The 24051-nt window shown below is 33.9% G+C and overlaps 2 protein-coding genes across 2 annotated transcripts; both read left to right on the plus strand.

Moving 5' to 3' along the window:
- Positions 1-9082: 9082 nt before the first annotated feature.
- On the plus strand, positions 9083-21942 carry LOC105231054 (sodium-independent sulfate anion transporter). The gene is made up of 7 exons (XM_049447198.1): positions 9083-9511; positions 13359-13854; positions 18746-18993; positions 19130-19543; positions 19621-19978; positions 20062-20364; positions 20432-21942. The coding sequence occupies exons 2-7, from the start codon at positions 13722-13724 to the stop codon at positions 20932-20934; spliced, it is 1959 nt and encodes a 652-aa protein (XP_049303155.1). The 5' UTR covers positions 9083-9511; positions 13359-13721; the 3' UTR covers positions 20935-21942.
- A 1262-nt stretch (positions 21943-23204) lies between these two features.
- LOC105231055 (60S ribosome subunit biogenesis protein NIP7 homolog) lies at positions 23205-23978 on the plus strand. The gene is made up of 2 exons (XM_011212145.4): positions 23205-23374; positions 23435-23978. Exons 1-2 carry the CDS (start codon positions 23319-23321, stop codon positions 23919-23921), a joined length of 543 nt encoding a protein of 180 aa, XP_011210447.1. The 5' UTR covers positions 23205-23318; the 3' UTR covers positions 23922-23978.
- Positions 23979-24051: the final 73 nt, after the last annotated feature.

Genomic DNA, 24051 nt, shown 5'->3' on the forward strand with positions numbered 1-24051 from the left:
AATATATCGGGTAGAACTAAAGTATTTATTTCTCAGAAATCTTGGCACATTACAGAACACTGTCATTATAGCAAATTTATGTAATTTAATTATTATTGCAAAGAAAACAATTCTCTATAAAAATAACGTCACCTCCATTTATCACCTTGACATAAGAAAGTCAGAAGTATTTATTTTTGCATTACGCATAAATGTAAACGTCAGTGAATGTGCGAGATAGATGGTACTTTTTATGCCAGTTTTCAATTCTTGGTATAATTTTAATTCAATTAATTACACAATTCTACTATAACTTCTGTAAATCCTAAACAATTTATGTATCTACGATTATCTATAATAGGAATACAAAAACAAAACAATATTGCGTGCAATATTAATATTATATAAGCATGCCGTTAGTGATGATGAAAATTAAATTAACTTAAATTCATATACCGCATAAAGTAAGTGTTTTGCACACAAAGTTGACATGAATTTAATGCTTGTGACAAATTAGACGTGATATGAAAAATACATATTTTAGGCGGCCGATAAGTGTGTGCATACATTAATTTAGCATTCCAAACGTTGATATTTTCACGTGATATCACATGCGCTCGCCTTACAAATACATACACACACATATGTATAATGTATCCGTTTTTGTTTTTTTTTTGACATTTCCGCATGCCCTGGCCAAAATCTGATTAATTTGTTATTATTTATGAATACCAACCTCAGGAGTCGTTGCACTTCTGACATAACTGAAAACATTATTTATATATAAGTATATATGTATTTATATAAACGCTGAGACTTAGAAGTTATGGTAGGGGAAAGGAGGATTGTGAGCAAGGATTTAGTAAACTAATTAATCCTAGCTGCCTGCCGTTCCTTAAAGGGTGGCAAATCGAACAAGCAATTGATATAAATTAAATGAGCTGGTATAAATCTAAGAGATAGATATAGATATTACTCGTTTATTTTGTGATATGAAATTTCTTAGGCAGTAAATTCAACTCGATTACTATTTTTACGAAAAAGCAGCTGGGAACTGGTAAAACGCAAATGACTTATACACATATGTTGTAAATACATAAAAGTACATCGATCTTTTAAGCGGAAATTGAAAACTCTAGTTTCAAAATGAAATAGCGTAGAAAAAGTGAAGCCAATTAAGCTTGTTATATCCAGAATGAAATCTTTCTACCCTTCTGTCAGAGTTCTCCAGACCAAAAACCTTGCAGTTCTAAGGCATTTGAGGCGCATAAGGTGCATAATTTCATATTTTGGAGTATCCCACTAATATAGAAAAACTTTCTCATAGTTATCACCAATTCCATGCCTTAGCCTTATGGATATTATATGCAATGTGAGGCAATTCAATTGAAGAGCTTGGCGAATTTTTGTCATTAAAATATAGAAGCTATAGTAAAGCAGAGAGGAGGGAGATCGAGACCATTCCTCTCGGGCCTGAAGCTCTCAGAAGAATACGGAACTTTGGAACATTGTTTTACTGATTTTTTTCTCCAACAACTCACTACAATTATCACCAGGCCCCGTTATTCACTCTACCCCCCTGATTACGAGGTATTCAAGTAGAGGAGAAGTGAGCTTCTTCACTGATGGGTTAAAGCTTGGGGGAACGTTGATGGAGGAACCTACTGTCAGTAGCTCACTATCAACTTCAGTTTTAGACTTCCCTACTATTGCAGCGTCTTCCAGGCCGAGGTTGCAACCTTTTACTGCTTCGGAGTGCAGCATCATTCAAGGAAGTGTCCATCCACTCATTTAGCAGAGCGGCGATACTAATCTTGAACTCATTAACATTGCGTTCAGAGCTGGTGCCCAGTGTTTTTGTGCATCGAGTGTTTTTGTGATAAGACTGGTATGGCTTGCAAATCACAGCGGAATCGCAGGAAACTGTAAAGATGATGAGCAGGCAAGAAAAGGCACCCTAAAACCGCTATCGATAGAATGGGAGCGGATCGGTACTCCCGTATCTTCTTGTGTTTTACTACTAAATACCTTGGGGGAAGCATCGAAAGCCGAAGTGCGGAACTTTAATCCGCTAAATCTAACCTACTCCCAACTCAGGAATCTCCCACAGAACCTCCGGCTAGGTATTACTTCGTAAAGGGGCAAGACATTTCAGTCTCCTCTATTGCGCGGAGTGACGGACGCCTAGTCTGTTGAAAAATCTCAGTTTGGTCATTATGATCGCTGACAGCTTTCCATTTATCAGTCGACTGACACATGAGTGTCGTCAAGTTATCGACCGTAAAACTACCACTGAGTGTGGTTTTTAGCTGTTCCCTTGTATTCTAAAATCGAGTGCAATGAAATAATACAAGTTCCGAGTCTTCTATATACTCTGTACATGTCGGACAGTTCGGACTAATGTCATTGTGGAATCTGAAAAGGTAGCTTCTAAAGCATCCATGTCCACTAAGTATTTGGGTGAGGCTAGAAATCCTACCAGGCGCCATCTGCAGAAGCTGTATGGAAGAAGAAGAGATGGAAGCAGCTCAACATTTCCTTCTTGACATCAAGACTTAAACACTTGGGAACGCATACCTTCTGACATCCCACCGAGCTGGCGGAAATGAAATCATTTGTATAGGCCACAAGCGTTTTGTTAATTTATAGCTCGAACACAGGAGTTCTTTTCTATGGAATCACAAAGGATTACATTACAATATGTTACAGGCGATCTTAGATCAGCCATCTAACCTAACCCTTCGCTTTCATTAAATTGGCTGAAAATGTAACATTTTATATACACACAGACTTAATTCCAAATATTAACAATTAATTTTTTCAATTGTCAATTCTAAACCTCTCCTCCTTTTCAAACATACCAGTTTCCCTCAAGCAAAGGCAAAGTTCACATCCCATAAGTGATTGCTTAGTCTGTCTTACTTATTAAAAAAAACAAGATTATATAATCAATTTATGAAAATCAATATTCGCATTGCACCTAGAATGTGTTTGTATGCACTTATCGATGTTCACTAGCACCACAATCACCTTTCTATTAAGTGCAATCAATTTCTTATTATTGATTTATTATCCAGTTTTCCCCACGTCTCTCTGTCAACCTAATACAAATATGTTTGTGTATATGTGTATGCTTTTCGTCCTCCTCCCAATTGATCTTCAATTAAGTTCGACTGCTTTTCAATTCTATTTACAACTTTTCAATTAAGTGGCAACCAACAGGTTTGCTGTTTGCTGTGGCCTATCACTGCCTATCACCGACGCTTTTGTTTTGTCTTTGTGTTGTTGTGTTTTCACTCATTTAAGAATTTATGAACATAAAGCAAAAATTAGCTTCAAGTATGTAATATAAAACTTATTAAGCAAACACACATGCATACAGGTACATAACATACATATGTATATAACTCATAAATCGGTCAGTTATGAATCATTATAGCGTATATTTATACATATATATTTTTGTTTTTACTTTTCAAAGTTCAATACACCGCTGATATTTACGACTAAACGGCAAGTAAATATAAGGAAAGCCAATTTTCTCACAACATACCTACATACATACATACGAAACACACACACACACAAAATTGTTGGCTTTCGCATGCAAAGTGTCCACTCGAATCGTTAATGGCACCGCACTCACATGCCTCGTGAATTATATTCGTATGTATGCATGTGTGTGTATGTTTGTAATACAATGCCTCGCATAAATTTAAAAATAAACAATCAATTTATGATCGCTTTAAACGATCGCCAATACACACACATACTACTAGGTGTCGCGTTGATAGCTTCAATACATACACATACACGTAGTTTGTTTACATAAATGTTCGTCACGTGATTTTGCCAACTCAATTACAAAGTTATACGTTACAAGCCAACTATTATTGCCTCTCTTTTTGAGCTTGTTCTGCTCATTTTCTGACACACATTTCTAAATTAAAAACAACATTCCATCCTAGGCATACCAGCCCATAGACTTACATGTACATATGTACACACATATATGTATTTATATTGAATTTTTATTTAAATAAATGTAAACTGCTATAATTAACAGACTTCAACGAACCTTAAACTAATTTTAAATTAATTAATATATTAGTAGGCATTTTGTAAACCAATGAATAACTGCCAATCGCAATTAAAAGCACGTTTAAGTTACACGTTTGTCTGATGACACGATAAGTTGTTGATAATAAGCGCTTGAAAAACGACTTATCTCAATACTTACAGTTTTTAAACATAACAACAAAGTAAGAACGAAAATATTTTATATTTTTGTGTTACACGCGATCTCCGACATCAATAAAAAAGTTCTTTCTTGCTGCAGTGATTTTCGCTTTCTCTGCGAATGCAACTTCAAAAGAATGTTACGCTAGAAGACATTGCCTACCATCGAAAAAAAATCAAAAATTGGCAAATGACGACGTATTTGAAGTAAATATTTAAATTTTAATATTTAAAATAAGGAAAAAATAATAAATTAATTTTTCAAAATTTTACTCTCAAATATGCCCCGTTAAAGTATGAAACTTTTAAGCCAGAAGTGTCGTCAGAAGTTTTCCAAACTATCGTCTGAAGTTTTTATAGCAACCTTTTAAACAGGGTACTCACCAGAACTCTATTTGCATTTTAAAAAGTGTGTTGAATATTTTCTTGATTCCTTTACATTATCTCATCGTCTTATTTCATCTAGTTTCCTAGATCTTCAGTGTAAAACCATCTTCTGGCAATTGAGTTTATTATATCCTCTTTCCATTTAATCGAAACTTACCGGTTTCGATTATCCGGTAACAAAGTATTAACATTGGATTATGGTGATTCGTGTTAAGGAAATTCAAGTGTTAGATATAATACAGCTGAGTTCCGAAAATGTGTGGACTTTTGTTTACTAGTTACGCCAACTACCGCATAGTATATACATATATAAAATGTGAGCCATTTCGAGGTTCCCTATTTTTTTAAAGGAATTTGTTCATATAGACTTAGACTTTAGACTTTACTTATCCCCACAGGAAAAAGTCTAACGCTGTGATATCACACAATCTTGGTGGTCAATTGACCTGCCTAAAATGTGCATCCATTGATTGATGTGACATCTGGGAAGAGGTTCCGTCTTGTTCAAACCAAATGTCGGCGAGATCACGAGCTTCAATATCAGGCATCAATAGTCTTGTCGCCATTGACGGTGACATTCTCACCTGCTTCGTTTTTGAGGAAATATGAACCGATGATTCCACTGTTCTACAAACCACAACAAACCGGTTGCTTTTTTCTCTCTCTCTCTCTTGAATCTCATCAGATTGCTCTCTGTCCAAATGCGGTAATTTTGCTTATTTACATACTCATTGCGCCAGAAATGGGACTCACCGCTGAACAAAACGTCGGATCTTCTTGGAACTTTTCAAGAGCCCATAGAGTGAAGCGATGTCACTTGGGAAGGTCGAGCGACTTCAGTTCTTGCACAAATGTATTTTGTACGCTTTCAATTTAAGATCTCGACGTAAAATGCGTCAAGTCATTAGTCCGAGTTGCTGCAAACGGCGTCGAATAGACTATTCACGGTCTTCGTGTACACTCTCAGTTACGGCTACTATATTTTCTGCTATACTATATTTTCTTCACTGCGTGCTGAACGTGATCTATTCGGTCGAATATTTTCAAAAAACGAATGTTGGGTCACAAGATAGTTGATGGTGTTGCGAATAGTACCCTCAGTAGGCCGTTTATGTTAACCATAATTTGAGCGAACCGCCCAAAAGACATTCTTAACACAACGTGAATTTTCGTAATAAAGTTGAACGATTTGTAAACGTTGTTCAATGGTAAGTCTTTCCATGATGAAATGTCAAACAATACTGAACAAAAATTACATGATAGCTTGAGGCGACTCACGCGCGATTTTTCAAAAAAAATGCTATTGAAAAATTTGCCTATACATGGATCACCGTTATATACGTATAATAATTTTTGTTATATTAGAAGACAAATATGTTGTTTAGTAGTGCTTGGAGCCATGCTCTCGTACTGTAGTAATGGCTAAAGTTAACGCAATACATCTACTATATTCCAAGCGTCACCCGAACGTTGCCCTTCCTTACTTGTTTTTAATTACCATACGCATTATTGACGTATAATTTAACATTGAGAGTTTTGAATTTATCAATATATTTTATATGTATATTCAATAGTAGCCTTATTTGTGTATAATGCAGCCTAACGCCTTTGACTAGCATCACATGACCTGAACACCTAGTGTGTTAATCTTTTAGGGGATTTTTCTACAACAAAACCAAAATTCAACGAAAATGTCAAGCAGCGACCACGCACACATAGACACAACCACAAACACATACATACAAGTGCATAATTGGAAATAAACGTAGTAGGTCATTGTCGCTATTGATTGGATTTCTCTTTGGCCATTGGGGTTTTTACACAAAAGAACAGCTTTGAATTCAGATGAATTTTAAACGCTATTTCTATTCTAATTTTCCTCATGAAGTTTCAACTAATATACAGTGAAGTGTAGAAGGGGGTTACCATATCATTTTACAGTAAAATTTTTTTTCTACATTAAAACGATCCACGCCCAAAACATCACAATGTGAAAGTGATACCTGTGTCGGAATCTACATTTTAATATACAGTATAATCATATCTATACATGTGGTAAATATATTAATATACATACATATGTATGTACATATGTAATTATGAATGTGTATGAAAGTATAACATCGCAAACCAGATCTAACAACAATTTCCATTCCAACCGCCTCAAGCAAAAAACAACTTCAAAAAATCCCCATATCAACTTTTTCCTTGAAAAGAATAAATGCCTTACGTAGACAATGGTCGATGAAATTAAAAATAATAGCTGGAGGCATAAAAGTTTTGGATAATAACTATAATGAGAAAGCACGAAATTAAAGCGAAAAAAAAATCATAAGAAAGAAAAATAAATTAGAAGTGTTTAATAGTAGAAAATCGGCTCACATTTTTGTTACATAGTTACCTTAACTTAGGTCTGAAAATAAAAAGAGAATTTTAGCAAACGAGAGAGATAATCGACAATAATAGCATTATGGGGCTGAACCTGAATAAACTAAAAAAGATCTCGTAAAACGTATAGAAATTTAATAAAACACATGAGACTAAAAATCCCAGTCACAAGCCTTGTAAAAGCGTGTTATTCCGCTATTAGTATTAACAAAAACTGTAATAAAAATTTAAATTGACTCTCGGTTTTGCAATTAACGTGAAATGATCGAATTAATTTTGTAAGCACTATAATTTTAAAATTATATAAAAATACGATAATATATCTGTATCTATTCTATATGTACTATTTATGCGGAATATTCAGAGGCTTAGTGAGAATTACGTTCCAGTGGGGAGACAGTTTTGTTGTGAGTTCTGCCAAAAAATCCAAAACTTCTGAAAGCCATTTTTTCTACACAAAGCTCGAAAACGACAGAAAGACTTTTTTGTTAATAGCTAATTCTATATGGGTCTCTTAAAGTTTTTAAAATGATATTTAAGAATAAAACTATGATATTTTGAAAACATCGATACAAAAATGCCTCTTATCACAACACAAATAAAAGTGTTGAAAAAGAGAGGGAACGCTGACTTAAATGAAGATATATGTATATGTATGTATAATAATAATAATTCATATAAGACAACAACTTTCTTGAGGATTTCCTCTATACGTAAATGAAGAAGAGACACTGTACGGGAGGAGTATAGTACCTCTATGTACACCGATGGGTTCAAAATGAAGAATGGGCTTCTTTCTAAGTTCATCTTGACTGCACCCAAACGCGAAGGCAGCCAAATGGACATAAATTCAATATTAAAATATTATATGAATGAAGTTATATTTATCTTTTTAGTATATAGTAAAGCTTATTTTTTGTTTTTAATTTTTTAATTTTTTTTTTTTTGTAATTCAAAATATATTCTAATTTGTTATGTAAACTCATATTTTCTATTGCAATATTTTACAAACCCTATAGTTTCTCAAGAGTCACACAATTTACTCAGTACATTTTCAAAGGTTTTAACGCCCTAAACGGATATTTAAGCAGCGAGTAGCAATTTCAATGCCAAATCAGTTGAACAAACAAAAGATTTCGACAACAAACTCGCCGCGAAATTCGCACACACTCGTATTTGTCGTCGTCGTACCCTTGCTGGTAACTTCACGAATGCTGTCGCCTTCTACGGCGACAAGGCATTATGCTAGAATGCCAACATCACCGTCAGCGCATGGTGACTACCTTGCGGCATTGGCGAACGCCTACTGTGACCGATAAGCATGTAGACGGCGACCATACCGACGAAAATATATGGCTCGTAGACATTTGGTGCACAAGCTTATGCTAATGATTGCTCTTCAAAATTTACGAAAGATAAAATTGTCTAAAAAACGATAACATAAAAGACAGACGAATGGAGCCTTAGAAAAACGTAAACAGAGAGCATTTGTGCGGTGAAATGGCAACCGGTTAGAGGCAGTTCGCAGGCAGTTTGACAGCCGGGAAGACACAAACAATGCGAGCGGAAACTACCAGCAAGCGACTAACGCACGCGTTGGATCTACAATGGAGGCGAAAGAGCGCAGGTAACACAATGCATACGCGTTTGTAAATATAACAGCGGCGTGAATTGAGCGCAGTGGAATTTTTGAAAATGCAAAACTCACTTGATGCGACGCAGTGTCTGCGGCATGAATAGCGTGAATTTCGAAAAAAAAGAACCTATCTCGTACAAACACAATTCGTTGAGAATAATGCAACAACAACAGTTGAGCAAACATACTAAACACAAAGTCGAAATAAACAAACAGCAAACCATACACGATCGTAAGTATGTGCGAGCTTTCAAAGCAAAAAAATGCAAAGCCATCAAAAAAATGAGTGTAAATACATAGAAATGTCAGTAAGAGCACAGAAAAGCCGAACGATCGATCCACTGCCGACTCTGCTTAGCTGCGCTGACTGCCGATCAACGACAAGCAACCGAAAGCGACTCGACGTCGACGAAGCAAATAAGCGCTTTGATTTTTATAAAGACACCGTTTGAGCCAAGTTCGAAAACAGTTTAGTTTGAAACATCGTCGTGACGAGATAACTATTTAAAAGTTAAACTTAGTAAAGCTATTTGCATATACGGAAAAAAGAAAGAAAAACTTGTGTGTGCCAGTATAAATAAATGATTAAATTCAATTGACAATAAAACCGTTGCAGCGTTTATAAAGTTAAACAGTTATAGTGTTAAACGGTTTCTGTGGCAATTTAAGCGGCCACAAACATACGTAATAGCGGCTCGGGTTGGGTGATATGAGCGTTTAAATCGCCTTTTATAAGTGAAGTGCGGCAAGTCGGTGTTTTGGCGAAAAACGCCAACAAATTTGTGCTTGTAAACTAGTGAATTAAGCAAAACCCTATTGAAATTTGCATGCATTCCCCGATTGTTTTGAATTGTGGCGCTAGCTCGTAATCAAGCAAAAAATGTAAGCATTCCTAAATACTTTATGTGTGCATATGTGAGTATGCATGTACATATATACATACATACATTCATATAATATGTAACGATTTAGGTAAAAAAAATAGTATTTCTTAAACGAAGTAAGAATTTTCGCTGCTTTTCGATATTTAAAAAAGTACGGTGTAATGGTTTACTGACATTAATAAAAAAATAAAAAAACACGCTTTGCGCGCCTGCCAGAGAAAAGTAAAATAATATAATTTAAATAAAAAACAAAGCATTTAAAATTAAAAAATTTATTTAAATATCCATATCGCTCTACGAAAACATAATTTTCAGTGTGCCCGAAATCTCAGTTTATATAATATTAGTTGCTTTGACTTTTGCTTTGTAAGTAAATATTTGTTTATATTCCATTTTAATTAATTTTTTTTTCATCAACGAATTTAAAAAATTCAAAAATTTTTAAGGGGTTTCCTCATATAAAGATTAACTATTAATCATTTTATTCGAATTTTTTATTGTTACAAACATACACTATTAAAAAAGAAATTCTGAAATTCTGGAAAAATATTTTAAACTCGGCCATTGCGGCGCCATTTCCAGTGACGACTCCGAAAAAAAGTCTAAAGTGAAAAATTGCTTGGTATAGTTAAAACTTTAACTTAGAGCTTGTACGAAGAAAAAAAAACTAAAAATTGTATTTTTGGCAGACATTTAAAAAAAATGAAAATTTCAGTTAAGATTTCGCGACATTTTTTTTTAAATAGTTGTAATCGAAAAAAATTCCTTCGTACAAGTCTTTAAGAATTGTATCTCAAAGACCTGCGTAAAACTTCATGAAGATCGGTTAAATAGTTCTCGAGAAATCTTGCCAACCGACTGCAAAAACACAGTTTCGAGAAAAAGACGGCGCACTTAGCCTATTACTCAGATCAGCTTGAAAGGACAATATTCTAGAGGTATTGTGGAATTTAATACGACAAAAAAAATTGATTTATTGAAACCCGTAAATCCCTTAAGAAATCACTGGAACTATGCAAACTTTCGTTTGTGTGCTAAAAGCATCTTTCGCTCATTAAAAAAAATAAATAAAAATACTTAAAATGAAATGAATTTTGAATACAATAAGCTTTAAAGTCAACAGAATTATTTAAAATAAAAATAAGATTTAATTTTATAAGGTTAATAAAACATAAATAAGTTTTAATTTTATACAAATAATAAGTAGTAAATATACATTAGGGTGTTTTTTTTTATTGAACTATTAATTTTTTTCAGTCCCGTCACGAAAGCTCCTACCCTACCCTAAAAAAAATTTCGCGATAATTTTAGCCCTTAATATTAACATTAAGAACTGGACAAAGGCCTGTAAAAATTCTCCATAGAAAATACACCACAATCGTGAGCTTCTATTTTTAAATTCCAACAGATCAGAGGTATTTTATGGCATCGCTTTGACTTTATGCGCATATTTCTCAGAATAGTTCACTCTACAAAAGTTCTCAATGCAACAAAGTCATAACTCACACCGGCGAGGTAGTACGGGGCTCTAAACCCGATTTTTCCAAGAATTTCGCATTTTTTTGTATATATCTCGTAAATGACAAGAGCTATAGAAAAAATGAACATGACAAATTTGTAGGAAATTTTATTTGCTATAAAAAAGATCCAAAGTCAAAATCGCTATCATTAATACTTCTCGAGTTATTCAGCTTTTTAAGTAAGGCTTTATAGAATTTTTATAGTTGGTATGTATTAAAAAATCTATGAAAATTGTATCGTCAACTAAAATGTAAAATAACGTATCATCAAAAAAATCTGAATTGCACTTTTTATTGCTTACGATTCATATCATATCAGATATAACCAATATATAACCATTTTATAACCAAAAATTAAATCTTGTTTCAATATGAGTGGTTTCAATTATATAGCTTTTCCATCGCCTGTAAATTTATAAAAAGTGATGTTACGTTATTTTGAATTTTAAGTGACGATATATTAAAATGATTTATAAACACATTTTCATAATATATTATTATTTTTTTTAAGAAAAAGAATTTATGCTTGAAATTCTAATAAATTCTAATGACAAACACTTATTCCTAAATGTTTCTAAACACCAAACTCCTAATTTTTATAAATATATATTTTTCAATTACCTGACTTCGGCTCACTAAGCTTTTTTTATATACCATACATAAAATATTTTTCTCAAATGCTCGCGATGCGTTTGTTTGAGAAATTATTTCAAATTAGATCCGATTTTAGCTGATTTCCTTTGATTAGACAAATCTTCAATCAAATTTTATTTTCAATTTCTACAAATTCAAACTCACAGCCATTATTCGCTTGATGGAGGCCAACATCAGCTTCAAATTTCCAATATACATACATATGTATGTACATACATATACCCATTATACCCGACTATACTCGATCCTTTTACAAAACCACAATAATTTATTTATTTTATTAGTAGTTAATTGCTATAAATTATGTACCCCAATATCCTTAGAGTATAAATCTGCGATCTGCCAACGCACATACATACATATACAGCTATAAATGCATTTAAATTACCAATACTTTTCAATACATATACTGTACGAGTATATTATGTAAGCAGTTAAGCAAGGAATCGCGTGCGATATTTGTTAGCGAAAACACGAATATACGAGTAGTTATTTATGTACATACATACATACTATGTATGTAAGAACATATATTAAGGCAAATTTCTTAATACACTAATTCACTAAAATAAATTAACTTAATTGATTCCGATTGTCGTGCGCTGGCTCAGAAATATACAGACATCCTAAATTTAGGCACCCGCCCGGCTGTCATTTTTCTTATAAAAACTTGTATGTCGGATTTTTTCCCCAATTTTATACAAAAAAATGTGTATTTATCATAATTAAGAGTAACTCTTAGTACGAATACAGTAATGCAAAGGTTTTAAAATACAAACAAATGCAATATTATGACGTTTTACAGTATGTACATACAAATGCCATATTATGCAATGTAAGTAAAGCAAATGTAATTCGAGCAAAATTGTGTGCAAAAACAAATGCCATAATACCGATATAGCTGTGGTAATATGTAAAAAAGGCATAAGTCGACTTAAGATAATGTGAAATTATGAGCTGGTTTGACTTAAGGGATTACATGAGTTTCCTCGGGTAAAAACACTATTTTTTCAACAATTTCCTTTTCATATAAAAATTAAATACTTTATTAGAAATTGTTGACATTTTTACAAAAAAATTAAAATTTCGCGATTTTTTTTTCAATTAGTCCTAATCGAAAAGAAGTCCTTTCAAATCTTTTAAGAAATGTATCTCAAAGACCTGCGTAAAATTTGATGAAAATTGGTTGAGTAGTTCTCGAGAAATCTCGCAAACCGACTTCAAAAACACAGTTTTGAGAAAAACGCGTTTAAAGACGGCGCACTTAGTCTATCTCCGAAACTATTTTCGGGTCGATATGAAAATGTAAGACATTATTCTAGAGGTGTTGTAGAATTTATCCCTAAACCCATATAAACCCTTAAGTTTACTTAAGCTTCTTTTAGTTACTTTTTGTCGCGTATATTATGGTATCTATGTATGTATATTTATGTAAATGCATGTCACGATAACTTAAATTCCTGCATTTTATATACGAATATATTCATTCTTTTACTGTACATATGTATGTATATCAATACTCTATTTACGTTTTGAAAATAATTTACTTAATACGCAAAATGTTCGAATGCAAAAACATAAAAATAATAACTCAAGAATGTATAAAAAAATAACAAAAGCACAAAACGGAAACGTCGTCATTAATCAAATCTCATATTTCATCCATTGCAGCAAAATTCCAAACTAAAAACGCAAAAGGAGTAAAGAACACCAAAACACAACAACTTTTTACAAACACAAACAACAAATATTTAATATAAAAAATCTGCACAAATATTTTCGCCTGCAATCTAATTACGACGTAATACGAGCAGCACAGAAATTGCAAAAACAAAAAAAAAACTACACACAAATAAAAGTGAAGAAACGACTACACACACATTTAGCAGACATTAGTGGCTGTGTGTGCGTCTGCGCGCGGATTCTACGCCAACGAGCAAATACTTTCACAACGTCAGCTAAACACACACACCTAAAAAAAGAAGTGACAAGTGACAGGTAGTCGTTTGCAGAAGTGACAAGTGCGCATACACAATGAAGACAAATCCCGCATTGGATCACGTGTATGTGAACGATGGTTTCAAGTGTTCTTCGATCAGCATTACAACGAACGGTACGGAACAGAACGGTGGTAGTGGCGGATCGCAAGGATCAAACGAGTTTATATGTAAGTAGACTAATGCTAAAGTGCTTGTGTTTCTATTTGTTTGAAAGTGTACAGTGTTATCAATATTTTTTATCAGTAAGTGTGTATAAGTACAAAAAGTCATTAGAACCAAAACTTAACCTAAAAAAATTAAGTGCTTATGATTTCAAATAAATGCTGGAAAATTACTGCAAAATCGTGTATCCTTAATAAAGTCAATTAAATCAAAGTAGCTGAGGTAATTATTTATAATAAATTCTTGTACTATAGTCCTTAACTTGGTTCGTCAGGCATCAGCGTGTTTTCTAATGCCAACGAGTTGCAACACGCTACACTTTTTTAACGATTTTTGATTAACTCGTCGGTGTGAGGTAGTGTAGTTGAAGAATATTTCAAATAATTTGTAATTATTTCGAAAAATATGTCTATGTTTAATTTTTTCTCATTTTTATCGTCTAACCTTTCACTTTGAATGGCGGGAATTACTGTTATTAAGAACGCGACGTATAATTTATTAATTAGTTGTATGAGTATTGAGTATTGTTAAATTTTTTTATTCTACACTCGTTGGCACATATACATATGTACATATGTACGTAATCAGAATAAACGACGAAATCCGAGTGATCGCCGAGGCGATAGCTTAGTGTCTATAGTAATATCTGCACAGTGCATGTTTATGCTATCTGTATTGGCTATTATTCCCAGAGCAATATAAATAATATAGAGCTGTAAATAATAATTTTGTAATTTTAGGGGTTACAAGGGTTTCCTCGGGTAAAAAACAGTCCTTTTATAATTTTTTTTCTCATATAAAAAATAAAATATTTTATTAAAATTTTTTATTGTTATAAACATACACAACAAAATTCTGACATTTTGGGAAAAAAAAATATTTTAAACTAGGCCATTGCGACGCCATTTTCGGTGACCACTTGGAAAAATGATGCGTTCGCGTTGGCAGTATAAGTCCTTACAGTATCATCTAAAAAGAAAAAAAAAATACCTGTTTTTGTTAAAACCTTAACTTAGAACTTGGACGAAGGGAAAAAACTGTATACTGGATTTTTGGCAGACATTTTTACAAAAAAAAAATGAAAATTTCACGACATTTTTTTTTCAAATAGTTGTAATCGAAAAATATTCTTCGTCTGAGTTTTTAGGAATATCTCAAAGGCTTGTATAAAATTTTATGAAGATCGGTTGAGTAGTTGTCGAGAAATCTTGCCAACCGACTTCAAAAATACAGTTTCGAGAAAAACGCGTTTAAAGACCGCACACTAAGCCTAGCTAACCACGATCGCACAAGTTCTCAAGGCTGTATCTCCGAAACTATTACTCGAATCAACTTGAAAATTTAGGACAATACAATTACAAAAGTGTTGTAGAATTTAATAAGACAATAAAAAAACGATTTTTTGAAACCCTTAAACCCATGTAACCTCTTAAAGGCCAATATATATAACTATAGCCTTAAAAAATCCTTAAGAGAGCCTTTAAGAGACAATAACGTTAATTCCTAAAAGGTGAGGAAACGGGGCTGAAATGTTTGTTTATAATAACTATGTGAACTCAACATCATTATACAAAAGTATATGCCATTTATTTAATTAAAAATTATATTTACTTTTAATTAAATGATTTCATTCGAAACTCTTCTCTTTAAAAAAAAATTTTTTTACTTGCAGTTTTATCACAAATTAATTTTACTGAAAAAAAATATCCATTCTGAACATGCAAGAACAAATTCATTCGAATGGCAACAAATCAGGCTTAGCGTTTGTTTTAGACACCAATAGAAGAATTAAAAGACAAAAAACAATGTTTAGCCATAAATAAATGTGTCATTCACCTTATTTAATAAAAGGCATGCACAAATATAGCAACAACTGTACATACATGCTTGTATATGACTTTATGTATGCTTGTTTGTATTTGTATTCGAAATCACTGTCAAAAGCCTGTTGAACGATCTCCACGTTGGAAGTGGCAAAGATAAATATTGAATATAATAAGTATCGATTATGGCTTATTTTGAATTCAGCTGTCATACAAATTGACACTTACACATTTGCACGCTTGCATCAACATATGTTTGTAGGTTTATATGTCAGCATAGACACAATTCCGCCGCACGCGAATTTATGTGTCAAACTGCAAATATTTTAACTGCTTTCCCTAATTACACGCATACAAAATTAGTAAGATTAAACATTAGGGATGTTCTGAAAAAAAATTAAGACAGATACGGACATGTATATGAAATATGTGATATGTATATAAATGATCATGATAACGGGTCCAGTTAAATTGTGAATGACTGTCTGTCTGTCCGTGCAAGCGATAACTTGTTTAAAAATTGAGATATATGTATGTATTCATGAAGTGTTCCTTGAAAAAAAGAGAACAAGTTCGAAGGTTTTCGTAATGGGATCACTGGATCACTGATTTGGCAAAAGGGATTGCAATAGCAGGAGAGACATGTAAACTAAAATTGTTGGAAAGATGTGCGTCGCCCGCCGTCTAATACGTTTAATATACGTAATTTCTAAACCATTCAAGCTATAATAACCAAACAGCTTTTAGACGAGCAAAGCTGTAGCAACATGTTGCAAGAGCATAAACATCACAAATTCTTCTCATATTAACTTAGTTCTAAATTTTCTATGCAAAACACATCCCTAATGTATAATTGTATATAAAAAGATACAAAAAAGTCTTTATACAAATATAAAGCACTTTTTCTACAAACACCCACATATTCCCTATAACAATACGCCGCTATCGCGTATGTGAAAAGATTGAGAAATTGACTAAAGTTCGTCGCATATTACGTTACCGCAAATATTTTTCATTTTTATTATTGCCCCCCACTTTACGGTTTGAGTAAAAAATCAAATTCCACACCGGTTCGCACGCCAACGCTATTAATCGAAAGGCGGACAGCGACAATTCGCTGCGCTATTGAACTTGTCTCCGCCACTGACCCAACAAAAAATTATTTATATTGAGAGTTAGCGTGCAATTGTGATTGGCAGGCGTTAAGTCCTACAACAAATATAATAAATATGCATATGTAAATATTGAAACACCAAATTAGTGCATAAATAGCTAACTCTGTATTTGCGCGTAGGTATCAACAAGCCATCAACAAAATCGTGTGTGAAAGATCAATCCACAAGCGCTTAAGCAAACATCGTTTATAAATTATTTCAACGTTGCCAAGCGGTAATAAAACGCATTTACGTAGATATCTTCATCAGATTTATATAAGAAATATTTTTCTGTTAGGACAAATATGTAGGTTTGAGAAAGACTTTCGTAATGGATCACTGATCCAAAGAGAAATACTTTTGTCATATTTGCCCGCGAAATTCCGCTCACACAAACTCCACCCTATTTGCCTGTAAACACTTATTAATTTACAGCTTCGTACTCTCCTAATCAATCACATAATTTGCCGCGCATTTTATTGCGGAAATCTTTTTACCTTATTGATGCATGTAACTTCATTTTCATTCCCCACAAAAACAATTCAAGGAAAAGTATGCAATCGAGCAAGTAATGCACTTTAATAATAGGAAATCCTTAATTGTTAGTTGATAGACAGTCCAATAAAATGAAGTGAGTTTTCTACTTAGTACGAAAATCACTTAATTGCTAGCAAATACAATACGTCATATAATAAATTATTAGCTGCCTACTAGCTCCACACACCCACACGATTAAAAGGCGCGGGAAAATTGTTACACACCACTACAAAGTACATTGAAATGATCATTATAATTACGTTGAAAACTGAGCATTAACTCAGTAACTGTATGTAGTGTGCACCCTTGGCAATGAAAATTGTCTATAGTTAGCGAGAAATACAAAAATAATAATAACAATCAAATTGCAGTTAGTACGCTGTAGTGCGTTAAAATGACTCATGAACTGTTGAGCGAGTGTTTTTTTCGCACACTTTTTGTTTGTGCTCGATAAATACTTTTCCGCAGCGCTGCACATGAGTTATTTTCACAGACAACCTTTTGAAAGTACAATGGACTTACGCCAGTATAAATATACATGAAAATATTTGCTATGTATTGTCGAATTAAACCTAAACTCGTGTTTATTGTTTGCGAAAAAAATATTTGGAGCGCTAATTGGAGGTCAAAATCATTCGATTTATGCAATTTCAGTTATCGAAAGGAAAAAAGTATTTAAAACTCGGTCATTGCGACGTCATTTCCGGTGACCCCACGGAAAAAAGAAACGCCCACGTTGGCAGGATAAGTCCTTACAGTATCATCTAAAGTGAAAAAATACGTGTTTTAGTTAAAATCTTAACTTAGAACTTAGACGAAGAAAAAAACTGAAAATTGGATTTTTGGCAGACATTTTTTCAAAGTAATAAAAATTTCGCGACGTTTTTTTTGAAATAGTTGTAATCGAAAAAAAATCCTTCGTCCATATCTTTAAGAATTGTTATCTCAAAGACCTGTGTAAAATTTCATGAAGATCGGTTGAGTAGTTCTCGAGAAATCTTGCCAACCGACTTTAAAAACACAGTTTCGAGAAAAACGCGTTTAAAGACGGCGCACTTAGCCTAGCTAGCCTCAAGCCCACAAATTCTTAGGGCTGCTTTCCGAAACTATTACTCGGTTCAACTTGAAAATTTAGGAAAATATTCTAGAGGTGTTGTAGAATTTAATTAGATAATAAAAAAAAATCGATTTCTTGAAACCCATGTAACCCCTTAAGGATTCAGATCGGACCACTATATCACAAATGCTTTAAACTGACCGATCAAAATCAAGTTATTTTTTGGAAACATTTTTTATTTACGACTCTTCATTTCAACTCTTTGGTATTTTATAACAGCTTCCCTAATCCCTCATCTTTTTCTCTCTCTCTGTCTCTCTTGCAGTAACCGCAGACGGCAAAAAGATGATTCCACCTATTAAGACAATGGACTGTGCCAAAGCATGGGTGCAAGATCGCACCAGGCGCACCTTCAACCGCAAGACGCTCTACAAACGCCTGCCCATACTCAATTGGCTACCAAAATATTCCAAAGATGATGCTGTGGGTGATGTGGTTGCCGGACTCACTGTCGGTCTAACCGTTATACCACAAGCGCTAGCGTATGCTGGTGTAGCCGGGCTGCCTGCAGCGGTTAGTTAAAATTTTAAATTAAATTATATGTTATTATTTGTAAAAGTAATAAGCGGAACTAATCTTTTTTTAATGATACTCATTTAATTTATATTCTTTTTGTTAAATACAATTTTTTCTTATTTTCTATTTACAGTACGGTTTATATGGTTCCTTCTTAGGCTGTTTCATTTACATTTTCCTCGGCAACTGCAAGGATGTGCCCGTGGGTCCCTCCGCCATTGTGGCGTTACTGACCTTTCAAACCGCCAAAGGTTCATGGCAATTAGCGGTGTTACTCAGTCTGCTTTGTGGCATTGTTGAATTGTTTATGGGCATTTTCGGTTTGGGTTTTCTGCTGGATTTCGTTTCCGGTCCTGTCTCATCCGGTTTCACATCGGCCGTTTCACTGATCATTGTTGCATCGCAAATTAAAGACATATTGGGTATACCGGCGCCCGGTACGACATTCCTGGAAATTTTAACGCATATTTACGAAAATATCAAAGAGACACGCGCCTCGGATACGGTGTTGGGTCTCACCTGCATTGTAGTGCTGCTGATGATGCGGGTAAATTAAAATAAATAAATAATTTATTTAATTCAAATCTGTTTAATATTATTATTGTCTTCTTTTTTCGCTAACAGCTACTGTCATCATTTAAGCTCGGTCCCAAAGAACCCACGCTCCGCTCAAAGACACAGAATGTGCTCAACAAAATCATTTGGCTCATTGGCACCTCGCGCAATGCCATACTAGTGATTGCCTGTGGCATTTTGGGTTATATTTTACATAGCGAGGACGGCAATATACCGTTCCGTGTTATTGGCTACATTCCAGCGGGCATGCCCGCCATACAGCCCCCACCATTCCATATGTCAGCAAATGAAACAGTCTCTGGACATGAAGAAGGCTTCGTAGACATGGTGAAAAATTTGGGTTCTGGTCTCATTGTATTGCCGCTCATATCTTTGATGGAAACCGTCTCTATAGCCAAAGCTTTTGGTAAGTCTTTTAACTTAGCAAAGTGAAAAATTTTCTATAGAAAAATATTTTCTTAATTTAATCAAATAATTTTCTACCAACAGGCAATGGCAAACCGGTCGACGCCTCACAGGAGCTCATCGCTATTGGTATTGCAAACATAGCAAACTCGTTCGTGCAGAGCTTCCCATCCACCGGCGCACTGAGTCGTGGCGCTGTCAACAATGCAAGTGGCGTCCGAACCCCGCTAAGCAATATCTATTCGAGCTCTTTGGTCATACTTGCTTTGATCTTCTTCACACCCTACTTCTTCTTCATACCGAAATCAACGCTGGCGGCGATCATTATTGCTGCCGTCATGTTTATGGTGGAAGTACGCGTAATCAAACCAATGTGGCGCGCAAAGAGTGAGTTCCGCACACTTTTGTCCCAATAAAATGACTTGTCTAATAATTAATTTAACTTGCATTTTAGAGAGTGATCTGCTACCCGGTCTCGGCACGTTCGTTGCTTGCTTGGTTTTGCCGCTGGAAATTGGCATACTAATCGGTGTCGGCTTAAATGTCATCTTCATTTTGTATCACGCGGCACGTCCCAAAATCACCACCGAAATTCTCACAACATCAGCGGGCAATGAGTATCTGATGATCACGCCCGATCGTTGCTTGATGTTCCCCTCGGTGGATTATGTACGTAATCTGGTGACAAAGCACTCGATGCGACAGAATGTGCCCGTCGTCATAGATGCCTCGCATATTTATGGTGCGGACTTTACTGCGGCCACTGTTATAGAGTCGCTGCTGAACGACTTCGCAGCGCGTTCTCAGCTCTTGTTCTTCTACAATCTGAAACCCAGTATTTGCGCGTTATTCGAAACGCTATCGCCGGCGGAATTCGTCGTCTACTATCAGGAGGAGCAACTGGATCAATTATTGAAGGATCGTAATTATGAGCAAAAGAAAACGATAACGGTGTAGTGACACCTGGAAGTGTCCAGTTATGACGGCAATTAAGCATAAATTACCGTTATGCTATTGTTGGCTGAAATGTGATCGTGCTGAGTCTTGGAGACCCACACCAGAAAATGGTTGGTTAAAACTGTTAACTATTCGCGTTTGCTTTAGTTTTATAAATATTACTTGTTGGATTTGACTAGTTAATTATTTGTAAAGTATGCAAGTTCGCTATTTTAAATACGTCCCTCATTTTAGATATGTTTACATATTAAAATCACACACACGCTTATGCATATAATACATATTTAGTATATACATATGTATAGTTGCATAACGGTTTTAATTTTGTAAGCATATTGTGAAACCGAACAATGGAGTATTATTTTAGTATTGATCACCAAAAATGAAAAAAACAAAACAAAAAAAATGGTGTACGCTTTTACATAATGATTTATATATTGTATAATGTAAATATTTGTAATTTAATTTAAATCGATGAAAGTGCCTTAGACCTCATTTAGCGTAGAAATTTCTTTAAAATTTATATTTATTTTATGAAATGCAAATTATGCACTAAACGTGGAATTGTCAAAATGAAATGTAAAGTACAATACGAAAGAAACGCCAAGAGTGCTATGTACATAGTTGTAAATGCGAAACATTTTGAAGTTCGCCGAAAATGTTAAACACTAATACTTATTTGTTAAACTTAAAATCGTAAAACTTAAATTATACATAATAAGCGGTGAGCAGTTGTTATATAACTTATGCAGCATACAAAAGAGTACGCGTTGTGAAATAATTATATGATTTACACAAACAACAAACACTTCGCTTAAAGAGTATGTATGTATGTATATAAAAGTCCTAAAATGCTAGTGAGTCTTACCATTTAAAACTAATTTTTACATATCTGTAGTTACTAAGTTAAGCAAATAATCGTAAATATTTAAATATATAGTATTAATTATGACTTAAATATTTATTAAGTAGCTGTGCAATAAAGCAGAAAAGTTGTGTCCTCAGAAATGACGGATGTTTTTTATTTATGACTTGAAAATCATGTTTTTATATATTTTCTAGATTTGGATTTGGATTTGGTACTATGTTATTTGAGGCAGACAGCGATATTGCAATCAAATACATATGTATGCATGTATGTTTGTAAAATGACTTTCGTTCTTTTGCCACATCACAGTCCATTGTCAATACCTATGTACATACATACAATGTAATTTAAAATTTTATCCACAAAATCTTCACAAATGAAAAAGTTTCCATAAAAGAACTTGGCTTTGAGCGGTCAGTTTGTATGGGAGCTACACGCTATAGTGGTCCGATCTGGACAATATACATATACGGATATTTTAGCGCTGCCTTGAATAATAATCCGAACTAAATTTAGTGAAGATATCTTGTCAAAGAAACAGGTTTTCAGTACAAGCAGTTGAGTTTGATCAGTCAGTTGGTATGATACATATTGTATATGCTTTAGTAATTCTATCCGAACGTTTTGTTCGGAGATTGTAGCGCTGACTTGAATAATAATCCATGCCAAATTTCGTAAAGATATGCTATCAAATAAAAAAGTTTCCAATGCAAGGACAATTCTATAGTGGCCCGAAATCAGCGAGGCCGGTGAAAACAGGAATTGCCCAAAATTTCAGGTGAAAATCTAAAAACTGAAATACCAGTTCGCTATATAGAGGCAGAGGAACAGACAAATAGATAAGACAGCTCATCACCATGACCATTTATATAACATATACATATACTGTATATTTGATAGGGTCTCCGATGTTTCCTTCTACCTGTTACAAACTACGGGGCAAGCTAATATACCCTGTTTAGGGTATAAAAATATGGAAAAAGGTCTAAATATAGTGACGCTTTGATATTACTACTTAGAAATACTTTATATAATACTTATATACATAGACTCAAAACATTGCTTTTAATGCAATGCAAAAATAGAAAATCAGAGTATATAATTGAAAATTGAAACCCCATAAGAGAAAAAACGTCTAATAGTTGTCATAGCCGGATATAGCGTCAAGGTTAGTGCAACCGCGGCAACTCTGCTTTTCGAATTTGTAGAGAAATAACTGAACTTGCTTATAAAAAAGAAAATCATAATAATGCTTTCATTAGTTTAACTTTATAAGTTGAAGTTTAAAAATTATAATTTTAATATAAGTTGGTTAGTAAAATAACTTTTAAATGTAATTTACTGTTTCCGAGTTAATTCCAACGAGTGGCAACACAACATACAAGTTTTTATGCGTACTGCACATAAACAAAGTGCACGTGTGTCAAAACAATTTCACATTTTGGTCCGCACAATTTTTGTAGATTAAATACCTATTTTAACCTTTTATTTAATTAATTTACGTTTCTTATTAATAATGAAGAGATTAAGTGACGAACGTGCCAAGATACTTTTTGAAAAGTTGTCGAAATAGTGAGTAAAATACTAATAGCATAATAAACCAATAAAAACAATTATTCATTCAATATCTAGCATTGGCACCAATGTAAAGCAACTAATTGACCGCCCGGACGGTACGTATTGTTTCCGAGAGCACAGAGATCGCGTTTATTATGTATCTGAACGTATATTAAAACTGTCTGAGTGCTTTGGTCCCGAAAAGCTTGTTTGTGTTGGCACATGCTTTGGAAAGTTTTCTAAAACAAATAAACTGAAGTTTCATATAACGGCGTTGTACTATTTGGCACCTTACGCTCAATATAAAGTGTGGGTGAAACCCTCATTTGAGCAACAGTATCTATATGGCAATCACATACCAAAATCTGGACTAGGACGTATAACGGAGAATGCCGGTCAATACCAAGGTGTTGTGGTATATTCTATGAATGATTTACCTTTAGGTTTCGGTGTGTTGGCACGTTCCACGACGGAATGTAAGACTGCAGACCCAATGACCACCGTTTGCTTCCATCAGTCAGACATTGGCGAGTACATAAGATCGGAGGATACGCTATTTTAGCTTTAAATGTGTATATATGTATGTAATTTAGAAGAATAAAAACTAAAACAGTAAAAATTTGTCTATCTTTGTATTATACTGACGGAGAAGTCAAAAGAGGTGTAATATAATATATTTTTGTTAATATTTA

This window comes from Bactrocera dorsalis, chromosome 2 (assembly GCF_023373825.1).
Source record: "Bactrocera dorsalis isolate Fly_Bdor chromosome 2, ASM2337382v1, whole genome shotgun sequence".
In the NCBI taxonomy this organism is placed as follows: domain Eukaryota; kingdom Metazoa; phylum Arthropoda; class Insecta; order Diptera; family Tephritidae; genus Bactrocera; species Bactrocera dorsalis.

Excerpts from the sequence above, each read along its gene's own strand:
- LOC105231054 (XM_049447198.1), top strand. The coding sequence starts at position 13,722 with ATGAAGACAAATCCCGCATTGGATCACGTGTATGTGAACGATGGTTTC. Across the intron at positions 13,855-18,745 it reads AGGATCAAACGAGTTTATAT|TAACCGCAGACGGCAAAAAG; the intron begins GTAAGTAGACTA and ends TCTCTCTTGCAG. Across the intron at positions 19,979-20,061 it reads CTCTATAGCCAAAGCTTTTG|GCAATGGCAAACCGGTCGAC; the intron begins GTAAGTCTTTTA and ends TTCTACCAACAG.
- LOC105231055 (XM_011212145.4), top strand. The coding sequence starts at position 23,319 with ATGAAGAGATTAAGTGACGAACGTGCCAAGATACTTTTTGAAAAGTTG. Across the intron at positions 23,375-23,434 it reads TTTGAAAAGTTGTCGAAATA|CATTGGCACCAATGTAAAGC; the intron begins GTGAGTAAAATA and ends TTCAATATCTAG.